This window comes from Gigantopelta aegis, chromosome 9, assembly GCF_016097555.1.
Source record: "Gigantopelta aegis isolate Gae_Host chromosome 9, Gae_host_genome, whole genome shotgun sequence".
NCBI lineage: Eukaryota > Metazoa > Mollusca > Gastropoda > Neomphalida > Peltospiridae > Gigantopelta > Gigantopelta aegis.
The window spans coordinates 50211442-50235958 of record NC_054707.1 but is presented as its reverse complement, the minus strand read 5'-3'; the positions used below and the strand labels follow the sequence as shown (position 1 = coordinate 50235958).

General features: G+C 38.0%; 1 protein-coding gene and 1 long non-coding RNA gene across 2 annotated transcripts; one reads left to right on the top strand and one right to left on the bottom strand.

Moving 5' to 3' along the window:
* Window positions 1-5614: 5614 nt before the first annotated feature.
* LOC121380371 lies at window positions 5615-8203 on the top strand. The gene is made up of 2 exons (XR_005958921.1): window positions 5615-6517; window positions 7972-8203. It is a non-coding gene; the product is annotated as an uncharacterized LOC121380371 (long non-coding RNA).
* Window positions 8204-19364: 11161 nt separating this feature from the next.
* On the bottom strand, window positions 19365-20651 carry LOC121381622. The gene is made up of 2 exons (XM_041510957.1): window positions 20627-20651; window positions 19365-20446 (listed from the first exon to the last, which is right to left on the bottom strand). The coding sequence occupies exons 1-2, from the start codon at window positions 20649-20651 to the stop codon at window positions 19365-19367; spliced, it is 1107 nt and encodes a 368-aa protein (XP_041366891.1).
* Window positions 20652-24517: the final 3866 nt, after the last annotated feature.

The following is a 24517-nucleotide window of genomic DNA, read 5'->3' as shown; positions in this document are numbered from 1 at the left end:
ATGAACAATAGCGTGACGAATTATAGCAGTGTAATGAATGGGCCTCACGGTGGTATCACACTGTGTATATACTACAAAAGAAGCGAAACTACGTTTCCAAACGATGAACAATAGCGTGACGAATTATAGCAGTGTCATGAATGGGCCCCACGGTGGTATCACACTGTGTATATACTACTAAAGAAGCGAAACTACGTTTCCAAACGATGAACAATAGCGTGACGAATTATAGCAGTGTAATGAATGAGCCCCACGGTGGTATCACACTGTGTATATACTACTAAAGAAGCGAAACTACGTTTCCAAACGATGAACAATAGCGTGACGAATTATAGCAGTGTAATGAATGGGCCCCACGGTGGTATCACACTGTGTATATACTACTAAAGAAGCGAAACTACGTTTCCAAACGATGAACAATAGAGTGACGAATTATAGCAGTGTAATGAATGGGCCCCACGGTGGTATCACACTGTGTATATACTACTAAAGAAGCGAAACTACGTTTCCAAACGATGAACAATAGCGTGACGAATTATAGCAGTGTAATGAATGGGCCCCACGGTGGTATCACACTGTGTATATACTACTAAAGAAGCGAAACTACGTTTCCAAACGATGAACAATAGCGTGACGAATTATAGCAGTGTAATGAATGGGCCCCACGGTGGTATCACACTGTGTATATACTACTAAAGAAGCGAAACTACGTTTCCAAACGATGAACAATAGCGTGACGAATTATAGCAGTGTAATGAATGGGCCCCACGGTGGTATCACACTGTGTATATACTACTAAAGAAGCGAAACTACGTTTCCAAACGATGAACAATAGCGTGACGAATTATAGCAGTGTAATGAATGGGCCCCACGGTGGTATCACACTGTGTATATACTACTAAAGAAGCTTCAAACGCGGCATATTCGATTTATGTTAAGAAATCTTAAAATCAGGGCCGTAGTTAGTGTGGGGGAGGGGAGGATAAGCCCCCCCCCCCCCCCCCCCCCAACAACAAACATTATTTTTAAAAATCGGTAAAAATAATACAAACTTACTGGTTATTGCTATTGACGTAATGCATTGACGTATTGATGTAACCTCCCTGAAATGACTGCAAAATGGTATGTCAGAGACTTTAGATTTCAAACTTTCTTGGAGGACATGCCCCCGAATGCTCTAGTGTCATGCGCCTTCCATGCTCGCTCGTTCCAGGAATTCATCTGCTACCCGACACAAAACAATCCAAGCTACAGCCCTGGGCCATATTTCACAAAACATGGTAGGCCTAAGCCTGGTTTTGCACGTAGTCGCAGATGTAAACTTACGATGTTTTGTGAAATTAGGTGTAGAACATTCCCGACAATACGATTTTATTTGCTTTAATGACACCTGAAATGGCCCGTTCTCGTCGGACCACTGAAGATAAGCAAACTGGGATCCGGCTATTACAGAAACAAAGAAACATGTTTAAAGACAAATATCTTTCTCTTTTGCGTACTGGATTGTTGCAGACTTTGTGGAAGCCAAACGATGTCCTTCCACGTGACGTAAACGCATTGCTTATGTAACCCCGTGGAATTAGCGCGCCGACACACATACACACACAAACACACACACACACACACACACAAACAACACACATACACAAACGCAACATACACACATACGCGCGCGCGCGCACGCGCGCACACACACACACACACACACACACACACACAACGGCATGCATATTAAACTGCATCTATATGACTTTTTGTTTTTGTTTTTTAAGCCGATATATGGGGAGGCGCTACAAACGCGTTCGACCTCAATAACTGGGCGTGGGCGCGAGGGAACTCAACGTTCACGGTTAAGGACATGCCGACTGGATACATCTACTTCATGTTGTACCGCTTCACGAGCCAGTACGACTACGGCATAGGCAAAACGTATGAAACGCATCCGTTCATCTGCGAGAAATGGTAGGTCACAGGCAGACGTGTTTTTAATCGTTATTCTTGGGATTTCACCTTCATTTGGAGCGGGACGTAGCCCAGTGGTAAAGCGTTCGCTTGATGCGCGGTCGGTCTAGGGTCGATCCCCGTCGGTGAACCTATTGGGCTATTTCTCGTTCCAGCCAGTGCTCCACAACTGGTGTAACAAAGGCCGTGGTATGTACTGTCCTGTCTGTGGGGTGGTGCATATAAAAGATCCCTTGCTGCTGATCGAAAAGAGTAGCCCATGAAGTGGCGACAGCGGGTTTCTCTGTCAATATCTGTGTGATCCATGACCATATATCTGACGCCATATAACCGTAAATAAAATGTGCTGAGTGTGTCGTTAAATAAAACATTTCCTTCATTCACCTGCATTTAGGGGGCGAGACGTAGCCCAGTTGTAAAGAGCTCGCCTGATGCGCTCTAGGACCTATCCCCGTCGGCACATCACGACTGGTATATGAAAGGTCGTGGTATGTGCTACCCTTAGTGTGGGATGTGCATATAAAAGATCCCTTGTTATTAATGAAAAAAAATGAAGCGGGTTTCCTCTCTAAAACTATATGTCAAAATTACAAAATATTTGACAATCAATAGCCGATGATTAATAAACCAATGTGCTCTAGTGATGTCGTTAAACAAAAAAAAAAGCTTTAACTGTATTCTTGGGCTTCACCTGCATTTATTCGGGTGACCACTTGTGTATCATAGGCCTTTTTTATGTGGTGCATACATAAAATCCCTTGCTGCTATTCAAAAAATGTTGTGGGTTTCCTCTGAAGACTTGTCAGAATTGCCAACTGTTGATAGCCGATGAGTGTGTGCTCTAGTGGTGTCGTTAAAAAAATGTTTTTAACTACCCTCAGTACAGGCGACCAGCACGACGTTAACAGTTTTATAATAGACATCTTTTCTATTATTTTACAGTCAAAAATAACTCTTTTTTCTTTCTTTCTTTTGCGGGGGAGGGGGGGGGGGTCACTCATTTGGCTTATAGATGAGACAGAAGAGGTATAGGGTTCGTACCTTAGTACATCTCATTGGAGGGTGTACCGCTACTGCATATTATATGCATTATTTGTCACCAACTATGCATTCTGAACCACTGTCGTTAACAGGTAGCCCAAAGGCTGTTTACCCAGGTTTATTAGACCATGCTTAACTTTAATTGGCTACAAACTCGGCGCACCATGTCCATGGCATAAATGGTATAAGCATATTAATTAAGCAGGCTTTCTTGGGCACCGAAGTCAACTATCTGGGTATTTGCCATCCAACTGTCGATGAATCATTAATCAATGTGCACTAGCTAATGGTGTCTTTAAACAAAACAAACTTTAATTTAAAATGTTCAGTGTACAAGGTACATTGTTCCATTATCATCTGTGTTATTAATATACCATATACGTCTTGTAAGCAGGAATTATTGTCTATTTCAGGTAGTCCCATATATATATCGCCAATGGATTTGAACACAAACGGAACCCAAATCATGATGACAACGTTTTTATCAATACAACATCTGCTATTTTCATTTTAAGAGCCCGTCAGACGTTTTATATTGTGCTGTGTTGTTGATTTTTTTAAATTACTAAATGTTCAACTTGAAGAGGACACGTAGCTTGCGAGGTGTTTTATAATTAAAAGAAAAATAAATTAAGATGAATACAATTATCGTTCATTTATTTTTCTGGAACATTGTAACGCAGAGCCATCACAGTTGAGAACTAACACGGTCCTATATATCCGGGTTGGATGGTGCTGAGGGTATGCACTCCCTTCAAAACTTCACAAAAAGTCAGTGTTTGACTTAAGAAAATATTTCGTTTTAGTATAGATGTGTTATCTTGGCCAGCAAAATGTTTCCTCATGGTAGACGTCTTTTATATAATGTATATTAGAGTACTTTGGAATACCACCCCCCCCCCCCCCACCACCACCACCCCCCCCCCCACCCATTAAAATCTCTCTCTCTCTCTCTCTCTCTCTCTCTCTCTCTCTCTCTCTCTCTCTCACACACATAGACACAGACACAGACACACACACACACACACACACACACACACACACACACACACACACATTGTATAGCTCTAACAAGCTCTCGGGAAATAACATGAATAATAACTGATAACTCCTAAACCTTATTAACTACTCCAAATAATCAATCAAAATTATTTTATTCTAAACTATTAGGCAATATATCATACAATCTTTGATTAAAAGAACAATGCAAAGCCAAACACACTTCAACACAAAACACATAAGAAATGAACCGAAGAAACACATATTCGAACAAAAACACAATATGAAAAATAAAGAAAAAAACGCACATAGAATTTTAATAACCATCACTCGGAACTATAATTATTCGAACCAAATAAAATACTAATTACTGGAACACTTCTGCCTTCCTTCTTTGTTTTCGCTTGCGTGTTTCCGCCATATATATCATATGTAATGCACAAAAGAGAACAAAACAATAAACAGAATAAATTACAACAGAATTTATGCTGATAATTTGATTAGAACAGAACGAAATGGTAACAAATCAATATTGAAATTTATAAATAGATTTTACAAACCAAGAAGACCAAACACAAAAGAATAGAACAGAAATCTAGACAAAACAAGACAAATACAGTGTGTGTGTGTGTGTGTGTGTGTGTGTGTGTGTGTGTGTGTGTGTACATATATATATATACTGAACAATCAAACAAACGTTACTATTTTATTTTCATGGTACAGTGAATTTCGTAAACAGGTCAGAATAGGCTAAAATGTTCACAAAACATTGATAATTTTAACAGAGGCAAAAACAAATGAGATTTAAACTATATATTGTAAAAGAAAATAAGTCAACAGTATTTAATATAAGTATTTTTTAATTAAGAAATAATACCCTTGAACATGTTTCATTTTATCAGACTAGAACAGAATTATAGATAGATAGATAGATCGACAGACAGACAGACAGACAGGCAGACAGATTGATAGATAGTTTATTTAACAATTAAGAACAAAACTATAACAACATATGCAAGAGAAAACACACTGTGTATATACCACTAAAGAAGCGAAACTACGTTTCCAAACGATGAACAATAGCGTGACGAATTATAGCAGTGTAATGAATGGGCCCCACGGTGGTATCACACTGTGTATATACTACTAAAGAAGCGAAACTACGTTTCCAAACGATGAACAATAGCGTGACGAATTATAGCAGTGTAATGAATGGGCCCCACGGTGGTATCACACTGTGTATATACTACTAAAGAAGCGAAACTACGTTTCCAAACGATGAACAATAGCGTGACGAATTATAGCAGTGTAATGAATGGGCCCCACGGTGGTATCACACTGTGTATATACTACTAAAGAAGCGAAACTACGTTTCCAAACGATGAACAATAGCGTGACGAATTATAGCAGTGTAATGAATGGGCCCCACGGTGGTATCACACTGTGTATATACTACTAAAGAAGCTTCAAACGCGGCATATTCGATTTGTGTTAAGAAATCTTAAAATCAGGGCCGTAGTTAGTGTGGGGGAGGGGAGGATAAGCCCCCCCCCCCCCCCCCAACAACAAACATTATTTTTAAAAATCGGTAAAAATAATACAAACTTACTGGTTATTGCTATTGACGTAATGCATTGACGTATTGATGTAACCTCCCTGAAATGACTGCAAAATGGTATGTCAGAGCCTTTAGATTTCAAACTTTCTTGGAGGACATGCCCCCGAATGCTCTAGTGTCATGCGCCTTCCATGCTCGCTCGTTCCAGGAATTCATCTGCTACCCGACACAAAACAATCCAAGCTACAGCCCTGGGCCATATTTCACAAAACATGGTAGGCCTAAGCCTGGTTTTGCACGTAGTCGCAGATGTAAACTTACGATGTTTTGTGAAATTAGGTGTAGAACATTCCCGACAATACGATTTTATTTGCTTTAATGACACCTGAAATGGCCCGTTCTCGTCGGACCACTGAAGATAAGCAAACTGGGATCCGGCTATTACAGAAACAAAGAAACATGTTTAAAGACAAATATCTTTCTCTTTTGCGTACTGGATTGTTGCAGACTTTGTGGAAGCCAAACGATGTCCTTCCACGTGACGTAAACGCATTGCTTATGTAACCCCGTGGAATTAGCGCGCCGACACACATACACACACAAACACACACACACACACACACAAACAACACACATACACAAACGCAACATACACACATACGCGCGCGCGCGCACGCGCGCACACACACACACACACACACACACACACACACAACGGCATGCATATTAAACTGCATCTATATGACTTTTTGTTTTTGTTTTTTAAGCCGATATATGGGGAGGCGCTACAAACGCGTTCGACCTCAATAACTGGGCGTGGGCGCGAGGGAACTCAACGTTCACGGTTAAGGACATGCCGACTGGATACATCTACTTCATGTTGTACCGCTTCACGAGCCAGTACGACTACGGCATAGGCAAAACGTATGAAACGCATCCGTTCATCTGCGAGAAATGGTAGGTCACAGGCAGACGTGTTTTTAATCGTTATTCTTGGGATTTCACCTTCATTTGGAGCGGGACGTAGCCCAGTGGTAAAGCGTTCGCTTGATGCGCGGTCGGTCTAGGGTCGATCCCCGTCGGTGAACCTATTGGGCTATTTCTCGTTCCAGCCAGTGCTCCACAACTGGTGTAACAAAGGCCGTGGTATGTACTGTCCTGTCTGTGGGGTGGTGCATATAAAAGATCCCTTGCTGCTGATCGAAAAGAGTAGCCCATGAAGTGGCGACAGCGGGTTTCTCTGTCAATATCTGTGTGATCCATGACCATATATCTGACGCCATATAACCGTAAATAAAATGTGCTGAGTGTGTCGTTAAATAAAACATTTCCTTCATTCACCTGCATTTAGGGGGCGAGACGTAGCCCAGTTGTAAAGAGCTCGCCTGATGCGCTCTAGGACCTATCCCCGTCGGCACATCACGACTGGTATATGAAAGGTCGTGGTATGTGCTACCCTTAGTGTGGGATGTGCATATAAAAGATCCCTTGTTATTAATGAAAAAAAATGAAGCGGGTTTCCTCTCTAAAACTATATGTCAAAATTACAAAATATTTGACAATCAATAGCCGATGATTAATAAACCAATGTGCTCTAGTGATGTCGTTAAACAAAAAAAAAGCTTTAACTGTATTCTTGGGCTTCACCTGCATTTATTCGGGTGACCACTTGTGTATCATAGGCCTTTTTTATGTGGTGCATACATAAAATCCCTTGCTGCTATTCAAAAAATGTTGTGGGTTTCCTCTGAAGACTTGTCAGAATTGCCAACTGTTGATAGCCGATGAGTGTGTGCTCTAGTGGTGTCGTTAAAAAAATGTTTTTAACTACCCTCAGTACAGGCGACCAGCACGACGTTAACAGTTTTATAATAGACATCTTTTCTATTATTTTACAGTCAAAAATAACTCTTTTTTCTTTCTTTCTTTTGCGGGGGAGGGGGGGGGGGGTCACTCATTTGGCTTATAGATGAGACAGAAGAGGTATAGGGTTCGTACCTTAGTACATCTCATTGGAGGGTGTACCGCTACTGCATATTATATGCATTATTTGTCACCAACTATGCATTCTGAACCACTGTCGTTAACAGGTAGCCCAAAGGCTGTTTACCCAGGTTTATTAGACCATGCTTAACTTTAATTGGCTACAAACTCGGCGCACCATGTCCATGGCATAAATGGTATAAGCATATTAATTAAGCAGGCTTTCTTGGGCACCGAAGTCAACTATCTGGGTATTTGCCATCCAACTGTCGATGAATCATTAATCAATGTGCACTAGCTAATGGTGTCTTTAAACAAAACAAACTTTAATTTAAAATGTTCAGTGTACAAGGTACATTGTTCCATTATCATCTGTGTTATTAATATACCATATACGTCTTGTAAGCAGGAATTATTGTCTATTTCAGGTAGTCCCATATATATATCGCCAATGGATTTGAACACAAACGGAACCCAAATCATGATGACAACGTTTTTATCAATACAACATCTGCTATTTTCATTTTAAGAGCCCGTCAGACGTTTTATATTGTGCTGTGTTGTTGATTTTTTTAAATTACTAAATGTTCAACTTGAAGAGGACACGTAGCTTGCGAGGTGTTTTATAATTAAAAGAAAAATAAATTAAGATGAATACAATTATCGTTCATTTATTTTTCTGGAACATTGTAACGCAGAGCCATCACAGTTGAGAACTAACACGGTCCTATATATCCGGGTTGGATGGTGCTGAGGGTATGCACTCCCTTCAAAACTTCACAAAAAGTCAGTGTTTGACTTAAGAAAATATTTCGTTTTAGTATAGATGTGTTATCTTGGCCAGCAAAATGTTTCCTCATGGTAGACGTCTTTTATATAATGTATATTAGAGTACTTTGGAATACCCCCCCCCCCCCCCCCCCCCCCCCCCCCCCCCCCCCCCCCACCCATTAAAATCTCTCTCTCTCTCTCTCTCTCTCTCTCTCTCTCTCTCTCTCTCTCTCTCTCTCACACACATAGACACAGACACACACACACACACACACACACACACACACACACACACACACACACACACATTGTATAGCTCTAACAAGCTCTCGGGAAATAACATGAATAATAACTGATAACTCCTAAACCTTATTAACTACTCCAAATAATCAATCAAAATTATTTTATTCTAAACTATTAGGCAATATATCATACAATCTTTGATTAAAAGAACAATGCAAAGCCAAACACACTTCAACACAAAACACATAAGAAATGAACCGAAGAAACACATATTCGAACAAAAACACAATATGAAAAATAAAGAAAAAAACGCACATAGAATTTTAATAACCATCACTCGGAACTATAATTATTCGAACCAAATAAAATACTAATTACTGGAACACTTCTGCCTTCCTTCTTTGTTTTCGCTTGCGTGTTTCCGCCATATATATCATATGTAATGCACAAAAGAGAACAAAACAATAAACAGAATAAATTACAACAGAATTTATGCTGATAATTTGATTAGAACAGAACGAAATGGTAACAAATCAATATTGAAATTTATAAATAGATTTTACAAACCAAGAAGACCAAACACAAAAGAATAGAACAGAAATCTAGACAAAACAAGACAAATACAGTGTGTGTGTGTGTGTGTGTGTGTGTGTGTGTGTGTGTGTGTGTACATATATATATATACTGAACAATCAAACAAACGTTACTATTTTATTTTCATGGTACAGTGAATTTCGTAAACAGGTCAGAATAGGCTAAAATGTTCACAAAACATTGATAATTTTAACAGAGGCAAAAACAAATGAGATTTAAACTATATATTGTAAAAGAAAATAAGTCAACAGTATTTAATATAAGTATTTTTTAATTAAGAAATAATACCCTTGAACATGTTTCATTTTATCAGACTAGAACAGAATTATAGATAGATAGATAGATCGACAGACAGACAGACAGACAGGCAGACAGATTGATAGATAGTTTATTTAACAATTAAGAACAAAACTATAACAACATATGCAAGAGAAAACACACTGTGTATATACCACTAAAGAAGCGAAACTACGTTTCCAAACGATGAACAATAGCGTGACGAATTATAGCAGTGTAATGAATGGGCCCCACGGTGGTATCACACTGTGTATATACTACTAAAGAAGCGAAACTACGTTTCCAAACGATGAACAATAGCGTGACGAATTATAGCAGTGTAATGAATGGGCCCCACGGTGGTATCACACTGTGTATATACTACTAAAGAAGCGAAACTACGTTTCCAAACGATGAACAATAGCGTGACGAATTATAGCAGTGTAATGAATGGGCCCCACGGTGGTATCACACTGTGTATATACTACTAAAGAAGCGAAACTACGTTTCCAAACGATGAACAATAGCGTGACGAATTATAGCAGTGTAATGAATGGGCCCCACGGTGGTATCACACTGTGTATATACTACTAAAGAAGCTTCAAACGCGGCATATTCGATTTGTGTTAAGAAATCTTAAAATCAGGGCCGTAGTTAGTGTGGGGGAGGGGAGGATAAGCCCCCCCCCCCCCCCCCCACAACAAACAAACATTATTTTTAAAAATCGGTAAAAATAATACAAACTTACTGGTTATTGCTATTGACGTAATGCATTGACGTATTGATGTAACCTCCCTGAAATGACTGCAAAATGGTATGTCAGAGCCTTTAGATTTCAAACTTTCTTGGAGGACATGCCCCCGAATGCTCTAGTGTCATGCGCCTTCCATGCTCGCTCGTTCCAGGAATTCATCTGCTACCCGACACAAAACAATCCAAGCTACAGCCCTGGGCCATATTTCACAAAACATGGTAGGCCTAAGCCTGGTTTTGCACGTAGTCGCAGATGTAAACTTACGATGTTTTGTGAAATTAGGTGTAGAACATTCCCGACAATACGATTTTATTTGCTTTAATGACACCTGAAATGGCCCGTTCTCGTCGGACCACTGAAGATAAGCAAACTGGGATCCGGCTATTACAGAAACAAAGAAACATGTTTAAAGACAAATATCTTTCTCTTTTGCGTACTGGATTGTTGCAGACTTTGTGGAAGCCAAACGATGTCCTTTCACGTGACGTAAACGCATTGCTTATGTAACCCCGTGGAATTAGCGCGCCGACACACATACACACACAAAACACACACACACACACACAAACAACACACATACACAAACGCAACATACACACATACGCGCGCGCGCGCACGCACACACACACACACACACACACACACACACACACAACGGCATGCATATTAAACTGCATCTATATGACTTTTTGTTTTTGTTTTTTAAGCCGATATATGGGGAGGCGCTACAAACGCGTTCGACCTCAATAACTGGGCGTGGGCGCGAGGGAACTCAACGTTCACGGTTAAGGACATGCCGACTGGATACATCTACTTCATGTTGTACCGCTTCACGAGCCAGTACGACTACGGCATAGGCAAAACGTATGAAACGCATCCGTTCATCTGCGAGAAATGGTAGGTCACAGGCAGACGTGTTTTTAATCGTTATTCTTGGGATTCACCTTCATTTGGAGCGGGACGTAGCCCAGTGGTAAAGCGTTCGCTTGATGCGCGGTCGGTCTAGGGTCGATCCCCGTCGGTGAACCTATTGGGCTATTTCTCGTTCCAGCCAGTGCTCCACAACTGGTGTAACAAAGGCCGTGGTATGTACTGTCCTGTCTGTGGGGTGGTGCATATAAAAGATCCCTTGCTGCTGATCGAAAAGAGTAGCCCATGAAGTGGCGACAGCGGGTTTCTCTGTCAATATCTGTGTGATCCATGACCATATATCTGACGCCATATAACCGTAAATAAAATGTGCTGAGTGTGTCGTTAAATAAAACATTTCCTTCATTCACCTGCATTTAGGGGGCGAGACGTAGCCCAGTGGTAAAGAGCTCGCCTGATGCGCTCTAGGACCTATCCCCGTCGGCACATCACGACTGGTATATGAAAGGTCGTGGTATGTGCTACCCTTAGTGTGGGATGTGCATATAAAAGATCCCTTGTTATTAATGAAAAAAAATGAAGCGGGTTTCCTCTCTAAAACTATATGTCAAAATTACAAAATATTTAACAATCAATAGCCGATGATTAATAAACCAATGTGCTCTAGTGATGTCGTTAAACAAAACAAGCTTTAACTGTATTCTTGGGCTTCACCTGCATTTATTCGGGTGACCACTTGTGTATCATAGGCCTTTTTTATGTGGTGCATACATAAAATCCCTTGCTGCTATTCAAAAAATGTTGTGGGTTTCCTCTGAAGACTTGTCAGAATTGCCAACTGTTGATAGCCGATGAGTGTGTGCTCTAGTGGTGTCGTTAAAAAAATGTTTTTAACTACCCTCAGTACAGGCGACCAGCACGACGTTAACAGTTTTATAATAGACATCTTTTCTATTATTTTACAGTCAAAAATAACTCTTTTTTCTTTCTTTCTTTTGCGGGGGGGGGGGGGGGGGGTCACTCATTTGGCTTATAGATGAGACAGAAGAGGTATAGGGTTCGTACCTTAGTACATCTCATTGGAGGGTGTACCGCTACTGCATATTATATGCATTATTTGTCACCAACTATGCATTCTGAACCACTGTCGTTAACAGGTAGCCCAAAGGCTGTTTACCCAGGTTTATTAGACCATGCTTAACTTTAATTGGCTACAAACTCGGCGCACCATGTCCATGGCATAAATGGTATAAGCATATTAATTAAGCAGGCTTTCTTGGGCACCGAAGTCAACTATCTGGGTATTTGCCATCCAACTGTCGATGAATCATTAATCAATGTGCACTAGCTAATGGTGTCTTTAAACAAAACAAACTTTAATTTAAAATGTTCAGTGTACAAGGTACATTGTTCCATTATCATCTGTGTTATTAATATACCATATACGTCTTGTAAGCAGGAATTATTGTCTATTTCAGGTAGTCCCATATATATATCGCCAATGGATTTGAACACAAACGGAACCCAAATCATGATGACAACGTTTTTATCAATACAACACATCTGCTATTTTCATTTTAAGAGCCCGTCAGACGTTTTATATTGTGCTGTGTTGTTGATTTTTTTAAATTACTAAATGTTCAACTTGAAGAGGACACGTAGCTTGCGAGGTGTTTTATAATTAAAAGAAAAATAAATTAAGATGAATACAATTATCGTTCATTTATTTTTCTGGAACATTGTAACGCAGAGCCATCACAGTTGAGAACTAACACGGTCCTATATATCCGGGTTGGATGGTGCTGAGGGTATGCACTCCCTTCAAAACTTCACAAAAAGTCAGTGTTTGACTTAAGAAAATATTTCGTTTTAGTATAGATGTGTTATCTTGGCCAGCAAAATGTTTCCTCATGGTAGACGTCTTTTATATAATGTATATTAGAGTACTTTGGAATACCACCCCCCCCCCCCCCACCACCACCCCCCCCCCCCCCCACCCATTAAAATGTCTCTCTCTCTCTCTCTCTCTCTCTCTCTCTCTCTCTCTCTCTCTCTCTCTCTCTCTCTCTCTCACACACACAGACACAGACACACACACACACACACACACACACACACACACACACACACACATTGTATAGCTCTAACAAGCTCTCGGGAAATAACATGAATAATAACTGATAACTCCTAAACCTTATTAACTACTCCAAATAATCAATCAAAATTATTTTATTCTAAACTATTAGGCAATATATCATACAATCTTTGATTAAAAGAACAATGCAAAGCCAAACACACTTCAACACAAAACACATAAGAAATGAACCGAAGAAACACATATTCGAACAAAAACACAATATGAAAAATAAAGAAAAAAACGCACATAGAATTTTAATAACCATCACTCGGAACTATAATTATTCGAACCAAATAAAATACTAATTACTGGAACACTTCTGCCTTCCTTCTTTGTTTTTGCTTGCGTGTTTCCGCCATATATATCATATGTAATGCACAAAAGAGAACAAAACAATAAACAGAATAAATTACAACAGAATTTATGCTGATAATTTGATTAGAACAGAACGAAATGGTAACAAATCAATATTGAAATTTATAAATAGATTTTACAAACCAAGAAGACCAATCACTAGACAAAACAAGACAAATACAGTGTGTGTGTGTGTGTGTGTGTGTGTGTGTGTGTGTACATATATATATACTGAACAATCAAACAAACGTTACTATTTTATTTTCATGGTACAGTGAATTTCGTAAACAGGTTGTCAGAATAGGCTAAAATGTTCACAAAACATTGATAATTTTAACAGAGGCAAAAACAAATGAGATTTAAACTATATATTGTAAAAGAAAATAAGTCAACAGTATTTAATATAAGTATTTTTTAATTAAGAAATAATACCCTTGAACATGTTTCATTTTATCAGACTAGAACAGAATTATAGATAGATAGATAGATCGACAGACAGACAGGCAGACAGGCAGACAGATTGATAGATAGTTTATTTAACAATTAAGAACAAATCTATAACAACATATGCAAGAGAAAACAAAACACAAGAGAAAAAGAAAGTCAAACAGAATGCACAAGATTCAACTGACAAGACTAATGAATACATTCTCCTTTTCTTTTCTTCTTCTGTATTTTGTTTACTTATGTGCTGGGGTGTCGTTAGATCAACATTTCATTTCTTTCCTTTCTCGCTTTACTAATCTAAACTACATGATGGAGACAGTTGGAGAAACAAAGAAAGACAGCCATTTGACACGTATACTATTAGCAATAAAACATTAAACACATGTATTTGCCAAAAACCAAAAGGAACAAAACATATTTAACGAAAATCAGTCATATCGTCACATGAATAATACGAATTGTACAAGAACAGAAAATACCGAACAACACAAATCAGCAGTAAAAAATATAAACATAATTTAAAAGAGATAAAATCAAATGGAACATTGAAAAAAAAAAATTAAACCCAAAAATAAAGTGAAAAAGACAAAGTCAATGAAAAAAAAAAAAAAAAAAAAAAAAAAAAAAAAAAAAAAAAAAAAAAAAAAAAAAAAAAAAATTATTAAATTTTTTAAGAACCCAAACAACAACAACCTGTATCGTCCGTGGACCTGTTTCGGTGAGGGACCTGTTTCGGTGGTTGTGTCGTTTGTGCGCAGTAGTACGTACATTTGAATATTTCTAACATTGTTGACTTTTGCATGGGGAAATTAAACATATGTTTGTCATATTCACAGAAATGTTCGTAAAAATAAAGTTAAAACGAGCAAAGAAAACAAGATTGAACTTGACCCACTTATAAACACGGCACATTTCTTACAATCTGATTAACATTAGCTCTACTGGTCTACCAGTAGATCTAACAGCATTGCGTGGACTCCCATGTCCAGGTGACATTTCAAAGATAAATAAGAATTTAAATATCGACCAATTACACTTCGCCTTTAATAGCGTTATTCGGGAGCATACAGATTCTAAAAATATCGGGCGAGATTATTTATGCAATAGGCGAACTTGTTGGTCTATTTCAACATTAAAAAACAGGGGGACAAGTGCAGTGATAAACTCTGGATTGTATACTGGTATAAACAGATTTTATGGCTATACTATCACGGTTTTGTTTTGTTGTTGTTGTTTTGTGGGGGTTTTTTTGGGGGGGGGGGGTTCGTTCTGAAATTAATATAAAAATTTTATATTGAAATTAGTTTCTGGCATACTTCGTAATTCACCTGAATCATTTCGTTTACCCTCGGCATAATGCCGAATGTTTTCAGATTCTTTTCAAATCACTGGCATGATTTTGCAAGTAAGATTTGATTGGTCTAATGAAAGGTCAACTGGACATGAGCTCCGACAGGGTGCTATTAGATCCACAGGTAATAGTAATTAACCAGTGGAGCTAATTTTAATTAGATTGCATTTCTTAGTACCTTTTTACTACGATTTTCACAGACTGTCATTTGAAAGAAAACTCAGTTTTAAAAACTGTTTCTCTGTTCTCAGCTGTACTGCTATCTGGTTATTGAAGTCACATAATTGTCACGGCGTCTGCTGGTAAAACTCTCTTTACAGATACTTGCCAAAAATATTTGATCCTTATAATACTTTAACATAAATCTCTTTTTGGATATCTGTTTATATATTTATTAAATCTCAGAATGCAGCTTATATTTTTTAACCAAACAATTTTACCATTGTAACCATTCATTTGCTCAACTTATAACACGATTGCAAGACATCACAATTTTTATATTCATTTTCCTAAAATGTTGTCTGTTAACATTGCTTCTCGAGGACTCCATTTTTGTAATTTGCCTTAAAGGGACATTCCTGAGTTTCCTACATTGTAAGATGTTTCCGACTAGTAAAATATTTCTACGATTAAACTTACATATTAAATATATTTTCTTGTTTAGAATATCAGTGTCTGTATATTCAATGTGTTTCTGGTCGTCTTAATGTTTGTAAAAAGCTTAAACTGGATTTTGTTTGAGGAAATAAAATGAAATTTAACCTAGTACAAATATTAGAACGATCAGAAACACGTTTAATATACAGCCACTAATATATTATGCAGAAAAATATATTTGATATGTAATTACAATCGTTAAAAAGTCTTTGTTACTCGATAACATCTTAAAAATTGCAGCAAACTCAGGAATGTCCCTTTAAAATATATTTAATATATTTTTTTATAAATTATTATAATTACATGTTTTGTTGAACAACATACATGTTTTGATAAAACACTGAAAAGTTTTGTGTTGGAAAGTTTTTGCTGTAAACTGTACCACTAAATATTTCACTCACCGAAACATGTTACGTAGTTCACAATCTTTACTGCTGATGCATGCTATAGGTTTTAATAATAATAATAATAATAATAATAATAATAATAATAGATTTTTATTTCAGATCAGAGATCCATAGAACATATATAAACATCACATACAAAACTGATTACATAATATACAGCAGCTTGTGCCAGCGATTTACACATACAGATTTGACGTACACAGTTGTACACCGCAGGTGGGCAAGTAGGTCGTTTGAAGTTGTTTCGATTCTGCTCTTCAGCGAATATGCTGTTGAGCGAAGTAAAGCGCCAAAGCATTTTACTCGATGACTGACAAACATCTTGCTGGCACTGTATGGTCGTCGTTGTCCGATCATCCATCGGTATGCATTATTATAACATATGTTAAGATCCTTCATGGTATCCTGCGTAAATTTCACCCATAATGCACCCGCGTACAAATTACTACAATAACTCACAAATAATTGTGTTTTAACAGATTCTGAACATTTTGCAAATCGCCGCAACAACATGTTTGCACGTACACAAAGGGCTCTATACTGTCGTTTAATGTCTTTATCGTCTTTCATGTTTTTGCATATAATATGACCTAGATATTTATAATTGTCAACAAATTTCAGTACATCACCATACAAATATATCGAAGGCACATTGATCAACTTCAGAGTTTCTGGCTCAATACACATACAAACAGTTTTCATTGTATTATATATAATATCATAATCTTCTGCAAATTTCTCGCAAATTGTTAACATTTTTCTTAATGCAGAAATAGATGGGCAAAGAAGTGACATATCATCAGCAAAACTGAAGTTATTTAGAAACACCCCACCAACATTACACCCAACTGCACATTTTGACAACTGTAGGTTAAGGTCATCAATATATATATTAAATAATAAGGGTGATATTACCCCACCTTGACGGACGCCATTTGTTACATTAAACTTACAGGAAATATATGCACCCCATTTTACACTAAACAATTGGGTTAAATACCATGCTTTGAGAAAGCGAACTACAAAAGTAGGCACGCCTTTTTTCAAAAGTGACATATATAATGTCCAGTGATTTACTCGGTCAAAGGCTTTTATCGCATCCAAAAAGCAAACATACACAGGACTACCTTGTGAAATGTAAAAGTTAAAAACTTCCTTAAAAGAAAATAAACACATATCGGTGGATGTCCCACTTTTAAAACCAAACTGATAGTCCGATGTACTCAGGTCTGTTCGTGATAACAGTACATGTTCCATAACTTTTGATATCACAGTTGCTAATGCAATTGGACGGTAATTGCCTTTATCTGTTATGTCTCCGGTTTTGTTTTTCACAATAGGAACAAGAATAACATCTGTCATATTACTAGATACATGCCCGTGTACAAGCATGGCACTGAAACAAACTGATAATAGAACGAATACTCTCTTGGACGCATATTGGAGGTGTTCCGCTGAGAGGCCGTCATTCCCTGCTGATTTCCCACTGCTAAGTTTAAAAACAAACTCCATTACCTCATTGGGATTTACGTTCATTTCAGCAACATAACTTGAATCATTAGCAATATACTCTTCAACATATGCTCGATGATGCTGACCCGTCACAGAATTTAGAAGTTATTTATAATGTTCTTTAAACAAACCTGCAATATTCTCTTCCCCGGTCACACCATCCACAGTTGTTGCCAATAGAGTTCGTTTATTATTTTCTGTAGAAATATTTTTCCAAAATTCACGAAAGTTCATGTCGGTCAAATTTTGTGCTATAGCATCTGCCTTCATTCTATCGTTCTCATTTTGACACATTCTAAGAGCGTATTTAAACTGCCTACGTGTTTTGCTCATATTTTCACATATAAGTCCTGTTCTAGGTTTACCATTGTCTCGCCATAACAAGTAGGCCTCTCGAGCAATGAGATGTAGATCTTTTACGTAGTTATTCCACCCAGGCACATTTTTGTGATTGTCACTATTACCTTTAATCAAATGTTGAGATACCAATTTTAATGCATTAACAATTTCATTATATAAACTATCAATACCATGTAGATGACCAGATATATTGCAGTTTGGAGTTTTACAAGAAATTGCATCATTAGGAAAAAAGATTTGAGACAAGGAAATATCTGACTCAGCTCTATACGTTTTTATATCATTAGCAGTAACTTTTGACCAGTTTACAGACGTTCTTGGCACAATGTGATTTTTGGCTAAATTGCATTTGGTCAAACCGTTCACACTGATGGTGAATTGTAATGGCAGATGATCCCATGGCGCAATGTCATGTAGTATATTCATATTAGTTATTGCATTGTGTGCAGCTGTAGTAGCCAAACAGTGGTCTAGCCATGACGTTGTCGCATGCGCCTCACTAATATATGTGTACGTATCTGTACCTAAAAGAACAGCATCCGATAATATATAACCATGTTCTGAACACATATTATATAATTCAGCACCAAACCTTGACTGCCGCTTAATATTGGCATTCCAATCACCGACTATGTACACATTTGGAGTGTTGGATTCCTCTGATATGGCATGCAATTTTCCAAGGTACGAGACGTAATCCTCCCAATTTTCAGGCGAATCAGTTGGTAAGTAAACACACAAGATAAGTACTTTCGATGATGCACAATTTAATTCTAATCCTATTATTCTACTATCGTCATATGTACACACATTAACTAAACTGCCGAGTGTCTTCCTCCATAGAATAGCCACTCCACCATATGGACGTCCGGCTAGTAGATTACTGCTAGTATCCATAGCAGATACCCCTCGAGCATAAAAATCATCGTGTATGTAAAAGAGTTTTGACAAATCATAGTCTGCTAACCAGTGCTCCTGCAACAAACATATATCATTAGCATCACATAATTCATGAATATCTGGCACCGATGTTTTAAGAGACCGACAGTTGTATGAGCATATCTTAATTTTTTCTTTCATGATATTTGCTAATGTCGTATCACATAAAACTTTCGAACTAAAACTTCTTCTGGCCACACGTTAGGACTCATTAGTTTATCGATGTTTTTGGAGTCAACAAGGATTTTAAACGACGAATAGGTGTCATATCGTGTTCTGAGTTTTTCACACCAGACATCAATCCCCAGCACTGACCTTACGTAATCAAGTATGTCCGACTCCTTAGTTCCCGGCGCTAATCTGGTTACGAAAACGGGTACCGGTATAGATTTGACTCCCCGCAGTGCCGATGACTGTGCGGTTCCTATTACTACCGGCATTTTTCGCTTCGGACCAACAAACTTAAATCCCTCTGAATCAACACCACTTCTGTGCGGAACAGCTTTTCTTGTTTTCTTTTCTCTATTCAGCTCCATGCCATTAGATGCCAATCCAGCAGCCATATCAGCAAAATTGCGTGCAGTCCCTGTGTGTTGAGACATCTCACTAGTAACATGAGATACAGGCTCATCTGGTCGTACTGGGCTCGATTGCCTATTAGGGGTTTTGCAATTTCGTATCAGCTGTTTTGCATGTGTTATGCTGTCATCTAGTTCACCATCTTCCTTTTCGGTTATTACATTTTGGCTTTGTTTCAAGATATTAATGTCGCTAAGTGTGACTGTTTCCGCCTCTAAACCACTGTCGTGTACACAATCGTTCACGGGTGAAGAACTCACAATATCAGTATCTTCATCATTTTCTTGGCTTACATCGACAGCCAACCCCACTGAACATGCACAATCTTTTTTATTCTGGAATGTACTTCGACATATCTCAGCAGTGGCCATCTGGGCTGTTTGCAAAGAGGCAATACTGCCTTTCATTATGTCAAGTTCCTTCAAAATAATGGCCATGTCCATATGATTGTAAAGAATTGGCAGCAGTTTATTCAGATCTTTCGCAGCGACGCATGGTACATCATCTGGTTCAGTGTTATGCAGCAAATTCAAAATATCATGAATGTTATTCTTTTTCTTTTCAACACCCTTTCGTTTTATCATACGTCCACAACTTTCCGTATTATAGCAAAGGTCAAATAAGATTGTCTTAGCATCCTCAACTTCGTGATCTGTAAAAACATCAGAACACAATTTTACAATGGTATCATACGGTAATACATCCATTTTGTTTATTACAAAACAAAGCAGCTCGCTGATAATAACATTGTTTCCAGTAGTACAATGTGTTGGAGATGTCGGCAGTCCACTCCCATGTAACTCAGAACTGACTGGCGTTTTCTGTGGTGTACTTCTGTAGAAACGGCTTGCCGCCATGTTGGAACCACATGTATTCTCGTCATTAACAACAGTTCACTTCTTTTTCACCGATGTTTCACTGCAACGGTATTCTCGCATTCTTCACATGTACATATATATGAATTAATACAGAAATTTACATATTATAACTGATTAAAAATTAAAACAAAAGAAACAGGATATTGAAGATATTAAGATTGGCGGAGCTCCGACAAAACACGTCCTACCGTCTCGCTGATAAGATACTATCGCACGTGCGGTAAACTTAGCTACTTAGCGGCCAGTTTAGTGTTCTTTTGAAGTGTAGATATACTAATAAAAATCTAGCTATATGGAGAACAACTGTCTGTTTATAAATATTGATATGGTTTAGAACCGAATGCTTATACTCACCGAAACTGGTTCACCCATGATAATTAATTTTGGCTTTGGAGTTGTAATTCTCTAACCGTTTCGTAGCGCTTTTTAGTCACAAAACTCCCGGATATCTTTACTAAAATTTAGAACATCCAAACATTACACACCAACAGACTGAAACAGGACGCTGGAACAACACCCCAGTAGAATATAGTACATGCACGTTATGTAACAGTAACGATATCGGGGACGAATGCCATTATTTATTCACATGTACATTTTTCACAAACTCTCGTAAATCATTGTTAATATAAAGATATATTGTTATATTTAGTTCAGTATGCTGAAATTTAAACAGTTAATGATGAATAAGAAAAGTATTATCGATAAATTATGCAAATCAATAAAAGAAATTACTGACAAATGTCGTTAGCCCTAATAGAACAGGGCCTACATCCAAAAACATGAGCGTGTATCACTGATTATTATCACTATCATTGTGTGTACATTGTACATTATATATATATATATATATGTGTGTGTGTGTGTGTGTGTGTGTGTGTGTGTGTGTGTATTTAATAATGTCGGTTATATCGCGCACGTGTATATCAGCACAACTTGTAGTAGTGAATAACTGTTAGGTGTTTCGCATGTGGGACATCAGAACAACCACATGACGATTAATCCTTCTTATTTTCCCCAAGTCTGGTTTGAGAATTTTAAGGCAAAGCTTACTGGATATTTAAACAGATGCGAAATGCAAAATGTAATTAAACACCTCGAAACTTCATCCAATTCCATTATTGGAGCAGTAGTGTACAACAATGTCGTAAACCTAGTACAGGCGTACAATCTACCATTTGTGTAGTGGGCAGGTTGGTTTTTGCCCGAATCAAACAAAAATGCACGAATCTGGATACAACTTTTATTCACATTACCATTGCTACCAAACAGCTATATAAGGTTGCAAACAAATCAGAAAGAAAGAAAGAAAGAAGTGTTTTATTTAACGACGCACTCAACACATTTTATTTACGGTTATATGGCGTCAGACATATGGTTAAGGACCACATAGATTTTTTTAGCGGAAACACGCTGTCGCCACATAGGCTACTCTTTTACGACAGGCAGCAAGGGATCTTTTATTTGCGCTTCCCACAGGCAGGATAGCACAAACCATGGCCTTTGTTGAACCAGTTATGGATCACTGGTCGGTGCAAGTGGTTTACACCTACCCATTGAGCCTTGCGGAGCACTCACTCAGGGTTTGGAGTCGGTATCTGGATTAAAAATTCCATGCCTCGACTGGGATCTGAACCCAGTACCTACCAGCCTGTAGACCGATGGCCTGCTACGACGCCACCGAGGCCGGTTCCAAACAAATCACTACACATTTTTGCATGAATTACAACTAATTTACTAATTGTTGAGGGTAAACTGATAGAAATACATGGTAAAAAGATCTCACGTTAGGACATTTTACCCGAATATTTCTATAATGTTTGCCCAGATTTGAGGTTTTGCTCCAACACTGGGGGGGGGGGGGGGGGGGGGGGGGGCACGTACGCTTATGATACATAGCCTACAATTAGTGGGTGGCAGTACAGCATGAATCAAGGAATATTTTCGTATTTTTCTGCGGGTGAACTGCCCCATTGCACCCCATAAAGAGATGTAAGTTTACCGGCCTCGGTGTCGTGGATACGCCATCGGACTTAAGGTTGGTAGGTACAGCGTTCACAGCCCTGTACCGGCTCCCACCCACAGCGAGTTTTAACGACTCAATGGGTAGGTGCAAGACCACTACACCATCTCCTCTCTCACTGAGCATTAACCACTAACAACTAACCCACTGTCCTGGACAGACAGCCCAGATAGTTCAGGTGTGTGCCCAGGACAGCGGGTTTTTTAAGCTCAATTGGATATAAGCACGAAAATAAATCGAAATGAAATGATGTAATTTTAAGAATCTAATTTGTCAGCAGTTGATGCCTCGATCCAGACCTCTCACAATGCGGCTAAATTATATTTTGTAAGTAATAATAATATTAATAGTAAATATATACATGTAAATAAATAATAACAATATTTAATTGTAACCTCAGCTAGTCATCAACAAAACAAACACGTTTCGGGGTCAGGGTTCTTTTATTATAATATATAAATACATCATATTTAACATTCGATCATAATAACATTTACAAATAAAAAAATTCACAGCATAAATAAATGTATATCTGATTCATAAAATAAAGAAATCATATTTTCATTAACACTCACCAGACATCCTTTCTTTAGTTTGCACCAAAGAATCGGACAACAATGAATAGTTTAAAATTAATGACATAAAATTCTGACACTTTGAATGCTGATATTAGAATGAGAGATGATGTGACTATCTTTGAAAGGAACGGTTGGATTTTTCCCCAACCTGCAATGCTATTGTCATAATACGTCACTGTATTCAGTTAAGCGTAACCTGTCACTAGATACACGTGCCACTGATAAATCAGCACAGCCAACACCCAGTAAGTACATTCCAATCGATAATTGCACAAAATTATATATTAAATTGCAAGTTACTGGTCATTATTATCATTTATTTATTCTAAACTACATCTGGTTACATAATAATGGGAAGAAGAACATTAAAAGACGAAGAAAGAAGAAGGAAGTGGAGAAGGAGGAAGAAACACTTATCCAAGATTTGTGCTGGCAAGCAGCTCTTCTTCTACAGAAAAATGACTGTCTTGACAGTGAGCAATGGGAGAACATATAACATCAGTCAAATCGGTATGTGCCGAGATTGGATCCATTGCCAGTGGTTTTGTTCTGATTTGAAACACTCACAAACATAAACTTACTCCATGTTTTCTTACACACTCGTTGGTGATAACATCATTCGTTATTTTTTATAACACATACTTGTTTACACATGTACGTATGTTAACAATTTGAAGACATACTACTGGTTGCTCTAGGTGATGACCAGGTTACCAATGCCATACATCTAATGAAAACACAGCACGATCGAAATCGATTGCACTGTGACGTATAGTTAACTTGACAATCATTTGTCTGTGAGCATAAATGCAAGAGCTGTAAATAACTTTTAGTCGAAAAAGATGTTAAAATTTGCTTAAAACCTGGTTTTTGAGAACATGTAAGAAATAGAAAATACATTCGTGTCCGTTAGATACCATTTATCTCACAACTCGTTGTTTAAAAACGTATCAAACTCGCTTTCGCTCGTTAGATACATTTTAAAACAACTCGTTGTAAGATAAATGGTATCTAACGGCCACTCATACATATGTTATTCTCTATGTCACAATCATATGACGTCAACACGTTGATGGAGTGATTAAGGTCCATAACCAATGAAAAATAGAGCCATTACTAATGTCAATGGCAAACGTACTTGGCGAGATATGGCATTATATTCGGAACACCTCGACCGATTCCACAAATCAAACTTCGTAAGCATTATACCACAGGGAGATTAGTTTCTGTAGGCATACACAATC